At 33.2% G+C, this 18,839-nt stretch overlaps 1 protein-coding gene across 1 annotated transcript; it reads right to left on the bottom strand.

Annotated features, from left to right (window-relative positions):
• Positions 1–9,056: 9,056 nt before the first annotated feature.
• LOC135677730 (cell division cycle 20.2, cofactor of APC complex-like) lies at positions 9,057–17,690 on the bottom strand. The gene is made up of 3 exons (XM_065190107.1): positions 13,384–17,690; positions 12,280–12,332; positions 9,057–9,328 (listed from the first exon to the last, which is right to left on the bottom strand). Exon 1 carries the CDS (start codon positions 17,437–17,439, stop codon positions 16,156–16,158), a length of 1,284 nt encoding a protein of 427 aa, XP_065046179.1. The 5' UTR covers positions 17,440–17,690; the 3' UTR covers positions 9,057–9,328; positions 12,280–12,332; positions 13,384–16,155.
• Positions 17,691–18,839: the final 1,149 nt, after the last annotated feature.

The raw sequence follows: 18,839 nt of genomic DNA, 5'->3' as shown, positions 1-18,839 counted from the left end.
TCAGATAATAATTTATATAAAAGAAGACAATTAAATTGATTACACTATCATGGACTTGAGTTAAAGAGACATATTGTAATATAAAAAAAATGTTCAAATTTTGTCACACCATCGAGGAATTAAGTTATATTTTTTTTCTTGTTCTGATCAATTGCAACTTTTATTTTGGCATATCCTAAGAGTTTTGCAAGAATATATAGAATTTTTGAAACTTGAATCATATAATGTAAACTATCCGTCCGACCCATTATTTGCTTACTTTTGTCTAGATTAGTTGACATAAACTAATTAGACTACATCTTGTTTATGTAAGATTTCATTCCAATACATACATTTTTAGTTTAGCAACTTAAGATCCAATATACAAAAGCCAAAAACTTATAATGAATAACAAATATATGTTCAAGACAAGGATTATAATAAATAATAAATGTATGTTCAGGACAAGGATTGAAATTTCATACCATATCGGAGTTTTGAGATTTGCTCGGTACGATATGGAACTGTATACCGAGAGATACATTCGATATCTATATATATAAATGTATATATATATATATATTTATATATATATATATATATATATATGTATATGTATATATATATATGTATATATATATGTATGTATATATATATATAAATATATGTATGTATATATATATATAAATATATGTATGTATATATATATATAAATATATGTATGTATATATATATATAAATATATGTATGTATATATATATATGTAAAAAACATAAAAAGGGGCGATTGCCTCGTCACCCTTTTTGGTGCGTTGGGAGGGTTTCTTCTCCCACACGGGCAAAAAAACAAGCGACATCACTTTGTTTTATATATATATATATATATATATATATATATATATATATATATATATATATATAAGTGAAAAAAAAAAAGTCCGACTGGCTCGTCACCTTTTTTGGCACGTGGGGAGAAGAAACCTCGATTTAATGGTATTGATGTTCTGCCTGAGTTAGTAAAGTATATCGACAACAATGATTGACGTTCTAACAAAGTCAATTTGACAACACCATTCCGATCATTTGCTAGCATTAATTAATATATTGTACATTCCTAAATATTTCAACTAACAAATTTTGTCTTTCTGTATTATATCATTGCATATCATATAAGTTCAATAGGAAAAATTGGTACCAATATTCAATTCATTGTTGGAAAGTATATGAAAAGCAAAAACAACTACATACTAACATAGCATAGCATATGAGTCCAAGAGCGATGAGCAAAGGGGTCAGAACTTAAGTTTTGATACCATATTATATGGAAAATAAAAGAAGAATAACAACATAAACAATTAAAGGGCATGACAATTTACTTTACAAACAATAGAAGATATTCATCAAAACTAAGCTACTAGCTTCCTATTTAGTGATAGGAAAGACTGTGATATGAGCCAAAGGTGTCATGATTCAGTTATGCATCTACTTTTATACCCAAATCTAGTGATTCTACCAGTGATTTAAAAAGCGCTAGGCGCCAAGGTCCACAAACGCCCGAGGCGCTAGGCGCTCGCCCAGGCGCTCGCCCGAGCAAAGCGAGGCGCTAAATTATAAAAATATATAATATAATTATAAAAAATATATAATATAATTATTTAAAATTATCTAAATTATAAAAATATATAATATAATTATAACAATAATTTCAAATAAATAAAAATTAACAACATTAAAATCAAAATAATATATTATTAATCTATTAACAGAAAATTAATCATTTCAAAATTCAAATAAACTTAATATTAAGAGTATACTGAGCCTGATGGAGAAACGAGGAAGCAGCGGCGAGCGGCGGCAGCAGTGGCAGCAGCAGCAGCGAGCGGCGACAACGGCAGTAGCAGCAGCAGCGGCGAGCGGCGGCGGGAAAGGGAAAGGGAGCGGAAGGCGCGAGCAGCGGGAGGCGCGAGCAGCGGGAAGGCTCGCGGGAGGGCTCGCAGGAGGCGAGAGGGCTCGCGGGAGGCGCGAGCAACGGGAGGGCTCGCGGGAGGCGTGAGCAGCGGGAGGGCTCGAGGGAGGCGCGAGCAGCGGGAAGGCTCGCGGGAGGGCTCGCAGGAGACGCGAGCAACGAGAGGGCTCGCGGGAGGCGTGAGCATCGGGAGGGCTCGCGGGAGGGCTCGCAAGAGGCGCGAGCAGCGAGAGGGCTCGCAGGAGGTGTGAGCAGCGGGAAGGCTCGCAGGAGGCGCGAGCAGCGACAGCGACGAGCAGCGACAGCGGGAGCAGTGACAGCGAGCGATGAGATCGCGATCGGGATCGGGATCGAGAGCGGCAGCGGCAGCAGGTTAGTGTTGGGTTAGGGTTAGGGTTAGGGTTGGGGTTATATCGGTTTAGTTGGTTCGATTAAACCAACTAACAACCGAACCAGGACCGAACCAGACCTAAAATTCTGGTTCGGTCGCCTTGGTTTACCCAGGCGCTCGCCCGAAGCGCCCAGCGCCTGGGCTCAGGCGAGCGCCCAGGCGGCGCTTGTTTGAAGCGCGTCACCTGGGACATTAGCGAGGCGCTCGGGCCTCGCCTCGCCTCGCCCGAGCGCCTAGGCGAGCGCCCAAGCGCCTTTTGCAATCACTGGATTCTACGACGGCTCAACCTATGGAGACTAAAAATAAAAGTTTCGAATTACCATATCGAAACGCAATTGATTGAGTGTAACCTTCAAAATGTATGGATAAGTTCATGTGTTTTAACTTGATTAAGAAGCATATTTTGCTGAAATATCAGTTGAATGCTGCACAAATATTTTTCAATTAACAAGTAACTTTATACGATACCTTTATAATTTGCTTTGCTAGTCATTTCAATTTGAGTGAGATTTTATTTGCACTTAATATTTCACATTGTGCATTTACCAACATAGAATTACAAATTAATTATTTTAGAGAAGTAATACCATGATAAGCAAAAAAGAGCATAAAAATTACATAAGGATGTTCTTAGTTGAGTAAAGTCAAGTTAGCTAAAGCATAGAGCAATATAAAATACCACATTATAAAACCTTATTAACTATAGTAATAATTGCATCATAAATGCATAAGAACTTCTTTCTAACAACATCATAAAAATTTATAGTTCCAACATCAAGGCCACAAATTGGACACTTAACTTAAGCAACATTTCCAAAGCCCAGGTAAATCTCTCAATTTGGATAAGTGAGTCTAAACAAAAACTTGGGATCAATGAGCATAACTAAAATCTTGATCACAAGCACTATAAATTACTACTAGAAGTTGAAACTAGACAACATAATAGCTAATAATCAAAAGAAAAAACGTTCTACCAAGTGACTCTATCACATAATTTCATATCCACATATTGTAATTGTTATCATATGAGAAATGACCAAACTAAAACCATTAGCAATTTAGTCCCAAATTTCATCAAGACAAACACCAATTAACACCGCAAGGTCAAGGAGAGTCCATAAATCGTTGGATTGTCTGTATTAGCATCTACTTAACAACAAAATTTTCAAATAAAAGGGAAACAACCCATATTATGGGAGTATCATCTGGTCACTAATCCTTATCAAAATACAGCAAATAACAATCACCACGAGAGAATGCAAAGATAACAATAAAGGTAGTTTTACATTTAATATTCCATTTAAAACCACAAGAATATTTAAAGATTGATATTTTTCTTCATGATTTCTCACCTCTTGAGATTTTCTTTAATTTTTTCTAAAAATTTTCTAACCTAATTCCTTGCTCAAAGCAACATTAACATAACCATAGAAACAAGAAAGAGAACTAATTAGAGTAGTAGACTTGTCAATGATAAAATTTGCGAAACTACCATAGATACTTTCTAGTAAAGGAGTAACCAAAAGATTCAACCAAAAATAGAATACTTGAACCTAATTCTCAAATTCCAATAAGTGAAGAATCAATGCTCTAAGTCTCTTTGTCCCTAAATGAAAAAACAAGATATGTGCCTAAAGCATAACAAATGGCAGTCTATAAGAAAGTTGCTGCAGGTGAAATATCTTTAAGCATGAAGCAATTTGCTGGCAATTTAATCTATAATCATAGTGATGTTAGGCAAACTCTCATTGTATGAAGCTGAAAATATCGACAGTTATGATAATAGTAGACATTTGCTGTAATATTGCTAACAAATGTCTACTATGACTAATAGTAGATATTTGCTATAAAATTGAGAGTTATGAGAGACCCTTAACAAGCTAAGGTTGTAAATTTGTGGGGGTAAAGGGAAAAAATATGCTGGAACTTAAAAATGGTGTCCATATTCCTTCTTAAAATCCATATGCAGGCTCAACAAAAAAATAACATATGACTTCTAAATTTTTTGCAAAATCAGTTCACTTAGTATACCACTAAAATGCATTGAAGTAATTCTTGAAATAATTGAACTCTTCAAAACAATTTGCAATATTTCATTAACAAATTCAGAATGCTTAACAGAGAGAGAGAGAGAGGGGGGACCAATTCACTAATTCAAATGAAGGTAAAGTGTGTGTTTAAGCTGAGCTTCTGGTTCGAATGATACATTGCCCCAAGATATAAACGTTCAGAATCTTACGAGTTCTTCCTGCATTCTTTCATTTTGTTAGTTCATTTTTGACAAACAATATCTAGCATATCAGCTTGGATATCTAAATTTGTCCACTTTTGGGAAAAAAAAGTACACTAGTTGTTCATTCATATACAAATTCTCTCAAATTTTTATCCAAAGTGGGAGGCTTCAAGTCAAACACTAACAAGCACCTAGTAGATGGATCTTTTCTGGATGGCTCCACGTCAAGCACGAAATATTCAAACCATTTGAAACACGAGGGAAACAAAAAAAATCTGACCAGTATGAATAACTATTATTCTGGATAACAAGGGTGAGCTAAGCATATGTGCATTAATAAAAAAAATACTAGACGATCTCATTGGTAATTTGTAAGACATTCATTCTCTTGTTCTTCGATGCATAATTTCACAACATAAAACTGATTTCTAGTTTTACAATTCAAGCACCAACAACCACTAATCAAGAGAAAAAGAAGGTTGTATATGCACCATCCCCTTCTTGCAAAGGATGCACGCACCATTGGCCACGAGCTTCTTGTTTGTCTTGATCAGGCTCTGGAGTTTCCTGAGGATCATCGATCTCCACCGCATTAGCCTTGTCCATAAGGCCAATGATAGTTTACAAGATGTACATGACGGTGGCAAGAGGCACAGAGGTAGAGGTGTTGGAAGAGATGGTAACTTTGGTGATGGAAACTTCAAATGCTTACCCAATATTCATTTTGTTTCTCCATTACATCCAACAAGATCATCAAAAGATTATTAAAAAAATGATCACTTAAATAATTCAATCGGAATTATCATGTCAAATTCAAACTTGGTACCACATGTGATATTACTGGAATCGCAATAAATAATCACAACCGCTGCTGCTACCTTAATCTCAGTAAACAAATAGGGAAGTTGGAAACAAGAAATACCAACTCAAAGGTCGGTGTTATACTTACAAAAGGCAAATTTCAGATATAGTGCTTGGATGCTGAAACTTGTGGTAAATGACCACAACAGCAGAATTGAAAAAATACTGAAATAGTAGCCATGTCATTAATTGGTGAACATTTATATGAAACATAACAAGCTTTTCTATCAAGCTCATGAACATTGCTACTACTCTTCTACAGCTACAACTGATTCAGCAAGATAAATCCCATAGACTGAAACAATCACAAATCAGAACCTACAGATTCAATGAAGATCCTGTTAATCGGAAGGACCCGAACTACTCCACTATCACCATAATGAAGCATTTGGGAACTATTGATCTAGTAAGCTAACTTCCAAAATTTAGAACCTGCATTATATCCCATTTGACACCATTTTTCTAGCCCTATCTGAGGATCAGAAGTGTATCTATGTTGCATAAGACCTAGTCTATTCATGGAAAGACATGTAAATTTGATATTTTTATTCATTTCACAGGGAAAAACATAATAAACAGAATTACAATGCCTCACCTTTATCAAGCTCATAGATTTATTTGTTTGGTATCTCTTTACTATTATGATATATACTGTGGTTTACAGTTCTCTTAGGTTGAATAACTGCTTTCTACAGAAATTATGACACATCTTACTAAAATCAGAAATGCATTGAAGTAATTCTTGGAATAATTGAACTCTTCAAACAAATTTGTAATATTTCATTAAAAATTTCAGAAGACTTAACAAAGAGAGAGAGGGGGGACCAATTCACTAATTCAAATGAAGGTAAAATATGTGTTTAAGCTAAGCTTCTGGTTCAAATGACACATTGCCCAAAGATGTAAACGTTCAGAGTCTTGCGAGTTCTTCCTGCATTCTTTCATTTTGTTAGTTCATTTTTTACAAACAATGTCTAGCATATCATCTTACATATTTAAATTTGTCCACTTTTGGGAAAAGAAAGTACACTGTTTGTTCATTCATGTAACCCAAAATAATTAAAATTGAAAAGCCCTTGCTTTTAACTAAAAGTCTTAGTCACTAAAATTGGTTGCCATGTTGGCAAACTACGTAGTTGTCTTGCAGTAAAATTCCACATGTTACCAGAAATAAAGTTAATGCCCATAAAAATGAATCAGAACTACTCTTGTAAACAAATTGAAATAAACAAAATACACACCAAAAAATAATATTTTCAATCTCAGTCCGATATCGGTTTCAATAATATATCATAGTAGTATGGTACCGGTAGATAAGATAGTATACCAACATGTTCCGCCTAGTATACAAACAAGTTGTTAGTCATTTTTTATCATTAACAAATTTGAATGAAAGAGAAAGAGATACTATAATCTAGAGTCCAAATAATAGATTATAGACATCATCAAACATCATTAAGGTCTTTATTTAGAATGTGATATTTTAGGCTAGAAAGAAAACTTGGTAGATCTTTTCAAATTTCAACTATGCTTCTCTTCAGCTAAAATTTGAGCTCTAATAATGCTTTATATTTATAAAATGACCTTTTCAACTATACGTCTCCCTTCCTCTAAAATGTAATCTCTAACAATGCCTTATATTTATTAAATGATAACTATATTTTTTATAATTAATTCTTAATGAAGAAACACTAAATGGCAACAATTAACATATTTTAGCCAATTAACAAGTATTCCTAATCACCATATTCTACCTTTTGTAAACTTTATTTCAATTACATCTATTTAAAAAAAAATCAAAATGTTCATTCCTTAAAAGCTAAGTAATGCATTACATCAAAACTAAGGAGACATGTTAAGAGTATTTTTTCTTTGTTGACTGAATCTTTTAAATTATAAAATATGTTATCATTGATGCAATAGGTGTTTGAGGGCAAGGAAATTAGCAGAGATCCTTGATCGAGTGAACTATGTTTGTCTGAGTTAATGAAGTTCAGGTAAAGGCCCAGTAGGCACTCGTCATGTCCCTTATTTGATAATTATGTTTTGGATCGAGTAGGTGTAGTCTATAGGAATGCCCTTGAAGATTTTGATTGTATGATAAATTATTATGGACTTTCAAGATTTGAGGAAAATATATTCTTAGACTAAGACAACTTTTGTGAAATTTTTAATTTTCATAAATTTGTAAACATTTCCCTGACATCTTTATCAACATAAGTAGATTTTTAATTTTCCACGTTTTTATTGTGTTAAATCTTATTTAAATATTTTTCAAATTACTTTCAATTAAATCATATTTTCCTAATTATTTTAAATATTTTATATGTTTTGTTTGTGTTATATGTTTTTGTCAACTTCTTCTTAATTGTTATCAATATTTCTTTCTAAAATTATCTATTATTTTTTTCTCATGACAAAGGAAATTTAGTTATACTCCCAATTTGGTGGCAAATTTTATTAAACAGAACAAAATAATTTGGAATTTTACCTCAAACAACTGTATTATGTTTAAAAGTCATAAAAATTAATTTATGTACTCCAAATTATTTTCCTCAATATTTTTTTCATGTTTCAATTTTAGATAGCCATAATTAAAGTAACCAAGGTATATTGACAATAAGGATTGATGTTATTGATGTTCTGCCTGAGTTGGTATGATATATTGGCAAAGATTGACGTTCTAACACAGTCAATTTGACAACATCAATTCGATCATTTGCTAGCATTAATTAATATATTGTACATTCCTAAAGATTTCAACTAACAATTTTTGTATTTCTGTGTTATATCACATCATATTGCGTTAGAATTGGTACCAATATTCAATTCATTCATGGAAGTTGGAAAGTACATGAAAAGCAAAAACAACTACATACAAACATAGCATACAAATCTAAGAGGGACGAGCATACTGGTCAGCGATTAAGTTTTGATACCATATTACATGAAAAAATAAAAGAAGAAAAACAACATAAAGAATTATAGGGCATGACAATTTGCTTTATAAACAATAGAAGATGTTCATCAAAACTAAGTAGCTAGCTTCCTATTTAGTGATAAAAAAGAATATGATATGAGCCAAAGGTGTCATGATTTAGTTATGCATCTACTTTTATACCCAAATCTAGTGATTCTACAAAGCCTTAACCTATGGAGACTAAAAATAAAAGTTTCAAATTACCATATCAAAACGTAACTGATTGAGTGTACCTTCAAAATGTATGGATAAGTACATGTGTTTTAACTTGATTAAGAAGCATCTTTTCTTGAGATATCAATTGAATGCTGCACAAATATGTTCCAATTAACAACTAGCTTTGTACGATACCTTTATAATTTGCTTTGCTAGTCATTTCAATTTGAGTGAGATTTTATTTACACTTAATATTTCACATTGTACATTTACCATCATAGAATTATAAATTAATTATTTTAGAAGTAATAACATGATAAGCAAAAAGGACCATAAAAATTACACAGGGATGTTCTTTAAGTATCGAGTTGAGTAAAGTCAATTTAGCTAAAGCATAGCAAACAATATAAAATGCCACATTGTAAAACCTTATTAACTATAGTAATAATTGCATCATAAATGCATAAGAACTTCCTGCTGACAACACATCATAAAAATTTATAGTTCCAACATTAAGGGCACAAAATTACAGACTTGACTTCAGCAACATTTCAAGAGCCCATGTAAATCTCTCAATTTGGATAAGTGAACATAAACAAAAACTTCGGATCAGTGAGCATAACTAAAATCTTGATCATAAGCACTACAAAATGCTATTGGATGTTGAATCTAGACAACATAAGAGCTAATAATCAAAGAAAAGATATTCTACCAAGTGACACTATTCCATAATTCCATATCCACATATTGCAATCGCCATCATCTGAGAAATGACCAAACTGAAACCATCAGCAATTGAGTCCCAAATTTCATCAAGACAAACACACCAACATTAACACCTAAAGGTCGAGGAGAGGTCATAAATCGTTAGAATTTGTCTGTATTAGCATCTACTTAATAGCAAATTTTGAAAATAAAAGAGAAACAACCCATGTTAAGTGAGTGTCATCTGGTTACTAATTCTTATCAAGCTATGACAAATAACAATCACCAAGAGAAAACTCTAAGATCACAAGAAAGGTAGCTCTGTATTTAATATTCCATTTAAAATCATAAAAATATTTAAAGATGGACATTTGTCTTCATGATTTCTTACTTCTTGAGATTCTCTTCAATTTTTTTAAAAAAATTTCTGACCTAGTTCCTAGCTCAGAGCAACATTAACATAACCAAAAAAACTGATAGCACCAACACTTGAGAGTAAATAAATCTAAGTCACCATTGTTAAAATTGTATGACACCCAATGGTTATAACCAATCATACAACATTTTAGAAAATGATAGTAGCTACCCATGATATCTTCACTTCTTGTTGTTGTTGGTACAATGAACAATCTGAATCTTGAACGAGGCAAATACACAAAGATGCACAAATTACTAAATATGGCATGTCACGTAAATCTAGATGACCGACATCAATAAAATATTTTCTATATAAGATTAGAGAATGGACTACATAACAGCAGAAAAAAAATATCTCAAAAAGATCTATTTTCTGAATTTCTATATTCATGACCAAGGTCTGCAATACCGAATTGTACCGCCCGGTATGGGCGGTACGTACCGGTACGCGGACTGCCCGCTACCAGGCGATACATTCAAAAAAAACCCGTATCGGACGATATGATATAATATAAGGCGGTAACGGTCGAAATTTCAACCGTTACCGCCCGGCACAACTCAGTAACGGTCGATTTCGATCGTTACCGCACTGTAGCAGTGCTACAGTGCTCCAACAGTCAATTTGACCGTTGGAGCCCTTTCTCATTCTATTTAAGTCATTCTTCTCCCCTATTTCATTATAGTCTCTTAAACTCTCTCTCAAACTTCTTTTTCTCTCCTAAACTCTACAAAACAATGATTTGTGAATTCAATCGAGGCTAATTTAGAAAGATTAAGAGGAAGAGTTTTCTAATCAAGAGGTATGTATTCGCTTTCTTTAATTAGAGAGTAATTAAGATCTTTAAGATTATGATTAATGTGTTTCATGCATATTAAATATTGAATAATATTTATGATAGTAAAATAAGTTTAATTAAGTTTTATTAAAGTTATTTAATGCTGTGATTAGTCATTTTAATGATGATTTAATCGAAATTTATTCGATTTTATATCAATTCAATGTCTTTAATACCTATTAGGGTATTTGTCATGTTTATAATGTTGAAAGAGAAATAATTAGTGAAAAATTAACTATGTTAATCGTTTAATTAATGTAGATAAATGATGATTTTATCATAATTTAAATCATATTGGATTAAAATTACATATTTGAATCATATTGATCCCATTGACCTCCAATTCTACAATGAAGATTCAGAGCCAATGTTAGATTGGGTGGAGGCTCGTCGTTCGTTTTGGTGGTAGAATCAACAATCAGGTACATCTACATATGTGATTATTTAATTCATTTGAATTTTAGAGTTTATATTGTAACAAAATAGTCTAACAATTCAAATGATTTTTCTATAGATATTTCAATCTATAATGGGCTGAAATACGAACCTCGAACAAGACTACCTCAAAGCCCGAAAAAGATATGTGATACTATTCTTACCTAATTTACATTGATTTGGCTAAACTTATACTATTACTATATTTATTTATAACTTGAAAACCCTGTCCTAACTTTTTTTTTATTTTCAGGTATTTTCAGAGGGTTTAACGGACTGAAATCAGGTGTACCGCTCGGTACACCTGGAGGTACCGCTCGGTACACTGTACCGTACCGTACCGAGCCCAGGTCGAAACACCGGTACGGTACGGTATTATGAACCTTGTTCATGACAACCAAAGCAATAATATACTCCTAAATTCTAGACATCTAGAAATGCATACTTAGAGCAATGAGGAAACTATTTGCTGCCTCATGTTCAAATGTGGGAAAAAAAATAATTTTGAAAAGTGGAGCCAACAACTGAAAGTCCAACAGCTAATTGTGCGAAGTCTTTAAGTGACTCATCAACAGCAAAGGTATTATGTTCAGTACCTTTACATGCAAATCCAACAAGGTAGGAAAACCTATATTATTAATATGATAAATTGTCAGTTTTAAAATGATGAAACGATTAGTTAAATATCAGCTACAGAATATATAGCCAGAATAGTGCAAAGTGAAAAACACACAAATAAAGGAGAAAAAACAAAATCTAAAGGAATCAAAATGTGTCTAAAAATATTATCAATGAATGATCTATAATAAAGAGCAATATCTAAAATGCAATTCCAGAATTTGATAGGTCTTTTTTTTGCTTTCTTATGGAACAAAGAGACTAATAGAAGTCACAATTCTTTGTTAGTAATGAGTAATGACAACTAATTTGTTCGAAAGATTATGGAATGTTATTATTGATGAATAATATAACAAAAGGAGAAAAAACAAAGTCTAAAGGAATTGAAACATGTCTAAAAATATTATTGATGAATGATCTGTAATAGAAGAGCAATATCTAGAATGCAATCCAGAATTTGATAAGATCTCTTTTTTTCTTTCTTACAAAATAGAAAGACTAATAGAAGTCATAATTCTTTGTTAGTAATTATAACTAATTTGATAAAAAGATTACAGAATGTTAAGAGGCAGGCCAGAAGTTAGACAAGAAAGAGAATTAATTAGAGCACTAGACTTTTCAATGATAAAATTTGAGAAACCACCATAGATACTTTCTAGTAAAGGAGTAACTAAAATATTCAACAAAGAAAGGATACTTGAACCTGATTCTCAAATTCCAGTAAATGAAACATCAATGCTCTAAGTCTCTTTGTCCCTGAATGAAAAAAAAAAGCAATGTGCCTTGATCATAACATGAATGAAAGGTAAGCCTCAACATATGACTGAAGCATCACAAATGACAGTCTATGAGAAAATTGTTGGAGGTGAAATATCTTTAAGCATGAAACAATTTGCAAACAACTTAATCTATAATCAGTGACGTTAGGCAAAATCTCATTGTATGAAGCTGAAAATATTGATGATTATGACTAATAGTAGACATTTGTTATAATATTGACAATTATGGAAAGACCCTTACCGTAAATTTATGGAGGAAAAGGGGAAAAAGAGGAAAAAAATATGATGGAACTTAAAAATGGTGTCCATATTCCTTCTTAAAATCTATATGCAGGCTCAACAAAAAAATAACAGATGACTTATAAATTTTTTGCAAAACCAGTTCGCTTAGTATATCACTAAAATGCATTGAAGTAATTCTTGGAATAATTGAACTCTTCAAAACAATTTGAAATATTTCATTAAGAAGTTCAAAAAGCATAGAAAAAGAGGGGAGGACCAATTCATTAATTCAAATGAAGGAAAAGTATGTGTTTAGGCTGAGCTTCTAGTTCGAATAATACATTGTCCAAAGATGTAACATTCAGTCTTGCGAGTTCTTCCTGCTTTTTTTCATTTTGTTAGTTCATTTATGACAAACAATGACTAGCATATCAGCTTGGAGATTTTATATAAAGTCGTCCACTTTTGGAAAAAAAAGTAAACTGGTTGTTCATTCATGTACAAATTCTCTCAAATTTATATTCAAAGTGTGAGGCTTCAAGTCAAACACTAACAAGCACCTAGTAGAAGGATCTTTTATTGATGGCTCCATGTTAGGTATGAAATATTCAGACCATTTGAAACAGAGGGGAGAATAACAAAATCTGAGAAGTATGAATAATTATTATTCTGGATAATAAGGATGAGCTAACCATATGCACATCAATAAAAAAATGCATAATTTCACAACATAAAACTGATTTCTAGTTTTATAATTCAAACACCAACAACCATTAATCAAGAGAAAAAGAAGGTTGTATATGCACCTTCCCCGTGTTGCAAAGGGTGCACGCACCATTGGCCATGAGCTTCACTGCAGTTTCTTGTTTGTCTCGATCAAGCTCTGGAGCTTTCTGAGGATCATCAATCTCCGCCGCATTAGCCTTATCCATAAGGCCAATGATAGTTTACAATATATATATGACAATGGCAAGGGTCACAGAGGTAGAGGTGTTGGAAGGGATGGTAACTTTGGTGATGGAAACTTCAAATGCTTACCCAATATTCAATTTGTCTCTCCATTACAACCAACAAGATCATCAATAGATTATTAAAAAAAATGATGACTTAAATAAATCAATCGGAATTATCATGTCAAATTTAAACTTGGTACCACATGTGATATTACTGGAATCGGAATAAATAATCACAACCGCTGCTGCTACCTTAATCTCAATAAACAAATAGGGAAGTTGGAAACAAGAAATACCAACTCAAAGGTCGGTGTTATACTTACAAAAGGCAAATTTCAGATATAGTGCTTGGATGCTGAAACTTGTGATAAATGACCATAACAACATAATTGGAAAAATACTGGAATAGTAGCCATGTCATTAATTGGTGAACATTTATATGAAACATAGCAAGCTTATCTATCAAGCTCATGAACATTGCTACCACTCTGCTACAACTACAGCTGATTCAGCAAGATAAATCCAAATCGAAACCTTTAATGAAGATCCTGTTAATCGGAAGGACCCGAACTACTCCACTATCACTATAATGAAGCATTTATGAACTGTTGGTCTAGTAAGCTAACTTCCAAACTTTAGAACTGCATTATATCCCATTTGACATCATTTTTCAAGCCCTATCTTAGGATCAGAAGTGTATCTATGTTGCAGAAGACATAATCTATTCATGGAAAGACATATAAATTTGATATTTTTGTTCATTTCACAGGGAAAAACATAATAAATAGAATTACAATGCCTCACCTTTATCAAGCTTATAGATTTATTTGTTTGGTATCTCTTTACTATTATGGTATATACTGTGGTTTGTAGTTCTCTTAGGTTGAATAACTGTTTTCTATAGAAATTATGACACATCTTACTAAAAACAGAAAATTTTAGGCTTGGATTTCACTCTTGAACTTATCTTTATTTTCGAAAAATTTTAAATTTCAAATTATTCATTTCATGAACAGTTTTTTAAACAATATCTGAGTGGTTGATCAACAGTCTTTTGATTGTCAAACACAATTCTAGTTTTGCAACTCCACAATTTTCTAAATTTTTTCACCCTCTAAACAAAATCCTGAGATGCTTTAGTATCTTTGTATATGCAAATAAACATTAAAAAAAACACTATTTCAAGTGACATGAAGTACTCCGTAGTGAAATAAGATCTACACCAAATAAAAGTTTTCATGGGTTCTAGAATGGTCCTAAAACAACATAAAAAATCTGAAGGCTAATGGATATTTTAGGGAACCTTTAGTCACCCAAAAAATAAAGACATAAGAAGTTACATCTTAGATCAAAATTATGCATAGATCTCTTAGTTGTTGAATATGATTATAGTTGTGCAACACCATAAGTTTCCATATTTTCACCCTCTAAGCAAATCCAAAGATGCTTTAATATCTTTGTATCTGTGAATAAAGATTTAGCAAAGACACCATAGCAAGATTTTAAATTCTTCATGTGAAAGTTCTTTGATCTGGCAATAGAGCTACACAGTTCAATCTTCAAAGTTTCTTAATGGTCCTAAAAGAATATAAAATTCTGAAGTTCAACTTATATCATAGGAAACCTATAGTTAGAAAAGAAAAAAGAAGCATAGGGCCAAAGGCAATTTACCTCTTATAATGCATAGATCTCACGATTGTCAAACACACTTCTAGATATGCAATGTGATGTCTTCATGTGATAACTAGGCCATATTGAATGTTATAAGAAATCTCAACTCAAAAAAAATGGAAAAGGAAATCTGAAGTTTGTTATACGGTTCAATCTTCAAAGTTTGTTTTGGCAATGTGATATCTTTATGTGATACTTAAGGCCATATTGCAAGTGCTTTGTTCTGGCAATAGAGCTACACAGTTCAATCTTCAAAGTTTCTTTATAGTCCTAAAAGAATATAAAATTCTTAAGTTTAACTTATATCATAGGAAACTTATAGTCGGAAAGAAAAATAGAAACATAAGGCCATAGGCAATTACCTCTTATAATGCATAGATCTCTCGATTGTCAAACATTCTTTTAGGTGTGCAATGTGATGTCTTCATGTGATACCAAGGTCATATTGAATATCATACGAAATCTCAACTCAAAAAAGAAAAAAAACAATAAGTCTGCACAAAAATTCTCAAATAAAAATAAGACAAAGATAGTAACTTACAAAAAAGAAACACAAGAGAAGCAAATTGAAATCACTTTAAACCACATAATTAGATCATAACAATTGGGCAAAAATTATAGACCACATGTTTCATCAATTGGGCAATAATCATATCGATAACTATGAAATGATAAACAATAAATAGGAAACAAAAATCAGACTCGTAGCTGCAATGATAGTCATGTTGTAAATAAGCCTACTAAAATGCTGTAAAAGGCTGTAAGGCTTCTAACTTACCTTAGGCGGTTGCGCTCATATTTGAAGATCTCGAATCCATGCGCTTGTATGAAAATGTACTGCCTCTTTGACACCACGAAACTTCCCATCGCAATGTTACCAACAACATATCTTCATGTCAAGCACTAGAGAAGTCTTCCATTTGGAATCTTAATCATTTCCACCTATCCACCTTTTCATCTTATGACATTAAATTGGGCAAAGGGCAGTTCAGGTTTTGTTATTTTGGGAGTCTCAAAGATATTCCAAAACCTGACTGTCTCATCTGCTGCTGCAGAAGCTACTACACCTCCCAGTGGACTCCCAGCCAAGGAAAGAACCCGGGATGAATGACCGGAAACCTCAGCCACTCTCGTCATGGATGGGTAATTCCACAAGGTGAGTTGATTGTTCAGCGAACCATGGGAGGTCAGTAATTCAGATTTGTTTTTGTCCCATAGTAATGCACAAACTTCAGAGCCAGCATCAATCGAGTTCAAGCAAGCACCATTAACGGTGTTCCAAAACTTAACGCAATGATCATTGCAACCTCCACCAGAAGCCAGCAGGTTGCTCCGAGTTGGGCACCAGTCAACGGCCTTCACAATGGAAGTGTGGCTGCTGATCCTGTGAAGCCATTGACGTTGACGTGGATGGTGACGTGAGACAGGCATGCAGGCATCCCATATGTGCACTAGTTTGTCCTGCCCTCCACTCGCCAAATACCGCCCGGACAACACGGACCATTTAAGACTACAAACTCCACGCCGATGCCCATTATAGAAACAGATGAACATGTCATCCTTTCTAAAGTCATAATCAACAACAGTGCCATCAAATCTTCCGACTGTCAAGATTGAATTACTTCTCCACGCAAGTGACAACACAGGGGCCTGGTTCTCATCTTCCATCCCATCCACGACATGTCCTGTTGCTGGATCAATCAGGTCTAAATCTGAATTGCCAAATGCGACAGCAAGAACTGCACAGTCTGGCGACCAGCGGATGCAAGTGATAGGTCCTCTGTCTTCTACAGGTTGTAGAAGCTTAGTCGACTCGTTTGCAGCGTGCCAGAGATACACTGCGTCCTCAAGGCCAATTGCCAACACATTATTGCTTCCCCAGTCGAGGAGATTCAAAACATTATCATCCAACAAGCCGTGGATTACCAAAACCCTCTCTGGTTCTTTCGGGATTCGCCTCTGCTGCTTCTTCTGCGGCCGAATGGGCTCGTCAAACTGGGGCAGCTTGCTGGCCGGCGCTTCAGGTGCAGTCTTGAAAGCGAGGATACGAGACCTGTTCTTCAAAATGCAGTCATCAAGAAGCTTTTGGTACGCCACGCTCGATGGGGATTCCCTCGAACCATCACGCTGCGGTCTCGAAGGCCCGGTTAGGGCAAAGCGTGCGTAGTCCATGTCCATCGCCGACCGGAACGGGATGAAGCGGTCGTACTCCACACGACTAGAACGCGAAGAAGACATATTTTCCAATCGAAACCAGAACGAGACTGGCTAGGTGACGAAAAACGATCGAGAAAACCAGAAAGATCGATCTTCCCACAAGAAAGTCGACAACCAAGAATCGATTAAAAGAACCCCAAGACCAACAAAAATTCTGAACCCTAATCAAAATTTCGACGGATGAAGAACCAAGCGAAACGAAACAAGAGAAAAAAGAAAGGAATGAGATCACCGCAATAAAAATCGAAGGGAAGGACCCTCGCAGCTGTGCCCGTTCGGGGCCCTCGGGTTATATAGATGCCACCCACCCAAGCGTTACATTCTAAAATCGTTCCGTTATATCTACCCAATCTACGTAGCGGGTATTTTGACATCACACCGTTATATATAGCTATCATCTACGTTAAATTTCGTGTACCTTACTCTTTTAGAATTTGTATGTTAAAGAAACAAGACGTGGTATTTGTTTTGTACGAAGCAATGTTTTTAAACTACTAAAATTATTATTAATATAATGAGATTTGATATTCTTTTATTTGTCACTAAAAAAGAAAATTTTTATTTTATGATTTTTTAATTTTTAAATAATATCTATAAACTGATAATATTTTTATTAATACACTAGGTTTTGAGTCTCAAATTATAATATATCTTATTTTTAATGTTAAATTTAGTACAATCTTCATTCACATAAATTATGCATCTAATTAATCCAACAAAAATCAAACAGTGAACAATTAGACAAAACTAGAGGTAAATGCTGACAATTCTTAATTCATATGATAAATAGTTAAATGCTTGAATTATTAAGAAAACATGACAATTAAACATTTTTAATTATATTAATTTATTATTATAATTCTAACCAAAATTCATTAAAATTTCATCTTAAATTGTTGGAGCAAAACAATGATATACAAATTTTGATGAAGAAACAAATAAGATATTAAAATAATAAAAATAAAAAAGATAAAGTTTAGAAAGAACTTAAAGACATGTAATCAATGTCTTAGTATGAAAAACTCATCCTTACATATCGGATTGATCGAGATTCTAATCTCAATATTTAATTCATCTTATTTTTGCGAACATAAATAAATATTATCTTTCTTACAAGCATAATCATTGAGTTAGTTAACTAGTCTCTCTTAGCATACCAAGTAGCAAAAAATAATAATAATAATATTTTTAAAAAATAAAGAGGAGAAATTGTATTGAAATATGAATTAATAAACTATAGCCATTTACAATTCTATTTATAGAGCCTAAAAAACATTCCAAATGTTACATTTAACTAATATTGTTGTAAGAGACATGTCCTTTCATTAAAATATCTTTTATGCATATCAAGATTATTTTTACATAATTTTAATTTTTAAAATATAATACTAATAAAATTATATTTTTATAAGATAAGATCA

The sequence above is a fragment of the Musa acuminata genome, chromosome BXJ1-1 (assembly GCF_036884655.1).
Source record: "Musa acuminata AAA Group cultivar baxijiao chromosome BXJ1-1, Cavendish_Baxijiao_AAA, whole genome shotgun sequence".
Taxonomy (NCBI): domain Eukaryota; kingdom Viridiplantae; phylum Streptophyta; class Magnoliopsida; order Zingiberales; family Musaceae; genus Musa; species Musa acuminata.
Note: the sequence above shows the minus strand (reverse complement) of the source record. Positions and strands in the feature narration are given on the sequence as shown.

Excerpts from the sequence above, each read along its gene's own strand:
- LOC135677730 (XM_065190107.1), bottom strand. The coding sequence starts at position 17,439 with ATGTCTTCTTCGCGTTCTAGTCGTGTGGAGTACGACCGCTTCATCCCG.